General features: G+C 32.8%; 1 protein-coding gene across 1 annotated transcript; it reads right to left on the bottom strand.

The window, feature by feature from the left end:
* Positions 1-585: 585 nt before the first annotated feature.
* Positions 586-2850, bottom strand: LOC115971643. The gene is made up of 2 exons (XM_031091643.1): positions 2773-2850; positions 586-1712 (listed from the first exon to the last, which is right to left on the bottom strand). The coding sequence occupies exon 2, from the start codon at positions 1708-1710 to the stop codon at positions 586-588; it is 1125 nt and encodes a 374-aa protein (XP_030947503.1). The 5' UTR covers positions 1711-1712; positions 2773-2850.
* Positions 2851-3176: the final 326 nt, after the last annotated feature.

Genomic DNA, 3176 nt, shown 5'->3' on the forward strand with positions numbered 1-3176 from the left:
CCTTGTGAAAATGAGAGGAAAACATAATAAGGTGCCACCATATTAAACAATTATAATTCCGAAATTCATTAAGTTAAAAAAGAAATCAAAAATAAAAGAAACTTGATCCATTTGTCTTACAATGATCTATTGCTGCTGAAATTAAAAATTACTGAAAATTTTGGTGCTTTTTAGTCACTTTTTTTAAAATTTAAATTTTGTATGTTTTTTTGTTCCAAGTTCATTAATTTTATTAAGAAATAAATAATCAAGCCAAGAATAACAATGACAATAGTGGTAAACGTAACAATGATCTAAAAATTTTAAGAACATTTTGTTGAGAAGAATAGAATTACCATTGTTGGATTTCTCTTATCACAAAAGAGATGGTACAATCTGCACAGGTTGACTATTTAAGAAACACAAAATGGGCAGCAGTAAACAGCAAATACCCTGTTTGCAGGGAATTTTCTTCAATGAGAATGACATCAAAAAGAGTTAAAAGTCGAAAAGAAGGGAAATAAAGAGCAACAAATATATAAAACCCCTCAAACTCTCGTCCAAATGATTCATTCAATATATAAATGGTAGGGATAATGAATGTAACTAGTCTTGACTCTTGAGAGAGAGATCCACATTGCAAGACTCGTGTGGAAAATACCAAGATGGTTTAAATCGTAAAGTATTTGGCATACATTTTCTTCCCATGAAAGGGAAAGACTGGTGGCGCCTACCATCCATGAAGTGGAACCATATGTCTGTGTTATCAGGATCAAAATAGTATCTGCCATTAGAAGGTCTTTCACTATCTTTCCATCTGGTTTTGTTGCTAAATCCTAAGCCGCCCTCATAATAATCCAGAAACAATGCTTGATCTCCCAAGTTTTGCATTTTCACCCATTCCATCTTCAAAAAATTTAGCTCATAAACTTCATGATTATTTCCAATTGCATTAATCAACAGGAGCTGCTCATCAGTACCCCGTAACCAGAGTCCACCTTTCAAATTTGGAATGGATTTTACTTCCAATGGGGTCACATAAGGACAAGAGTTTAGATTTACCACTCCTATTCCAGCACCAGTTGTTATTGCATACAATTTTCGCTTGTACACGGTTAAATCAACAAATATCCAGTGATCATTGCAATCACAATGAGACCAATCGGCATATGTGGATCTACAAAACTGTAGATATGAGTCATATCTGCGAAAAGCTATGATTACAAACTTTGACAAAGGTGTCTCTAAAGAAGCAAGGATGACACGATTATGCTCTAGGGGAGGGCTAAGGACACGGAGTTCATGTCTTGTAAAAGGATTTATAAGCCAAATTTGAGAATTTACCGCATCTATCTGGTCTTCTACTACCAAGTACCCATATGAGATCCTATAACAGATTTTGCCAACAAGGTTGGGGAGTTTTGCCTTATACTTCCTTCCATCAAAGATGTTATAGAAGTAACAAGCTCTCTTAGAACGATTTGGCATAAACATAACAAGTGGAGGTTGGGATGCCATAAACTCTTGCCTGTTTGCCACAGCATACAACCTCCATGCTCTGCAGACACAGCCAAACATGAGATAGTCTATAGTACCTAGCAGCTTGGTGATCATGTAAAGCAAAGCGTCAGGGAGCTCCGACCATGGCCTCCGATTACTATTGTCAACCATCTTTTTCTTGTTACTTCTAAGCCCCTTAAGAATTATGTCACTGTCCCCTTGCAATACCATGGCTACCTTTGCAAAAAAGAGGAAATAAAAATTAATGTCCACATATCACATATGACACTAAATAAACATCTATTATAAAATTGTTAATTGAGCTGCATATTTTTTTTTTCATTCTTCTATATATTTATCCAGATTATAATAAAAAATTTAAGAGGAAAATCTTAAACTTATAAAAATTATAAAAAAAAGAGGTCAATTTGTAAAAGTCTTTAATTTGGTCCTTAAGTTTTTCTAAATTTTCATTTTGATCCCTACTGTCATCTCATTAAAATTGCTGACATAATTGATAAATTGCTCACTTAATACACAAGTGACTAATAAAAACTATTTAATTGATTATCAAAAAAGCCAAGTCTACATCTCAGTAAATAAAATAATAATGTCAGAATAAAAATAAAAATCTGAAAAAATGAATGGAAAATGCTATGATTACAACTGATTGCACAACTTGCCACGTGACGCGCTGTAAGCAATATAGGAAAAATAGTGAGTCCATAACTCCACCATTCACAACTCACCATGTGGCGAGTACTATGGTAAAAGTTGTTCAATAATTTATGGTCCTAGCATTGCTTAAAATGAATTTTAAAAAAAGTCCCCATCTTTACTTGCACTTTCTTCATTTCTTGGCAACCAAACATTGTAGGTGTAGCCTAGGAAGCACAATGTATGGGTATGGGCACAAGTATGACATGGTGATACAAGCAATTTTTGAAAAATTTTAACATAAAATAGTGTATGACACAAGTACTAAATGAAGTGTCCGTACTTCCAGTGTGTAGTTCATATCAATGCATCCTAAAACAAAAGGCTAGAAACCTCATCCAAGCAATACTCTCTCTCTCTCTCTTCAATACAAAACATACAAACACAGATAACAGACACAAACAAATAATAATAATAAAAAAGCCTTTTAAAAACTTAAAAAAGACATAATTTTCGGTTTTACACAGAAAAGAAAAAGAAAAAGAAAATGCAATCTGAACTTTTAATGCCTGATCATTAACCGTAATGATACATGCTTTGGTTTGGTTTATTAAAAAATTTGAGGTTAGAGATTACCTTGCAATGTCCAAAACAGAGGGTTGAGAGTGTGAGAAATGCGGTGGTGGTGGCTGCGGTGAAGGGCATTTTTTTTTGGGCTGAAGGGTTTGGTAAAGTTTTCTCTGCAAGCTTAGAAAATCTTTTTTTTTTTCTGAAAAAAGAACACGGACGTTTCTCCAAAATTATAGTACTAGAAGATTTCAAATTGCGCTTATAAATTTTTAAATATTTAAACTTGAATATGGAACTCAGTAAATTAAGGAACATTTACTGTCAGAATAAAACAAATAATCCAATTTGGAACAGAAAAAAAATGGAATACTAAAAGACAAAAAAAATAATACCAAGAAAGTATAGTAAATCTAAATTAAAATTTATTTCACTTTTTGATACAAAAATTTATTTCCCTAAAGATGTTTTTT

Source organism: Quercus lobata, chromosome 2 (assembly GCF_001633185.2).
Source record: "Quercus lobata isolate SW786 chromosome 2, ValleyOak3.0 Primary Assembly, whole genome shotgun sequence".
In the NCBI taxonomy this organism is placed as follows: domain Eukaryota; kingdom Viridiplantae; phylum Streptophyta; class Magnoliopsida; order Fagales; family Fagaceae; genus Quercus; species Quercus lobata.

Bases quoted from the DNA above. Each gene is read 5' to 3' on its own strand.
- LOC115971643 (XM_031091643.1), bottom strand. From the start codon at position 1,710: ATGGTATTGCAAGGGGACAGTGACATAATTCTTAAGGGGCTTAGAAGT.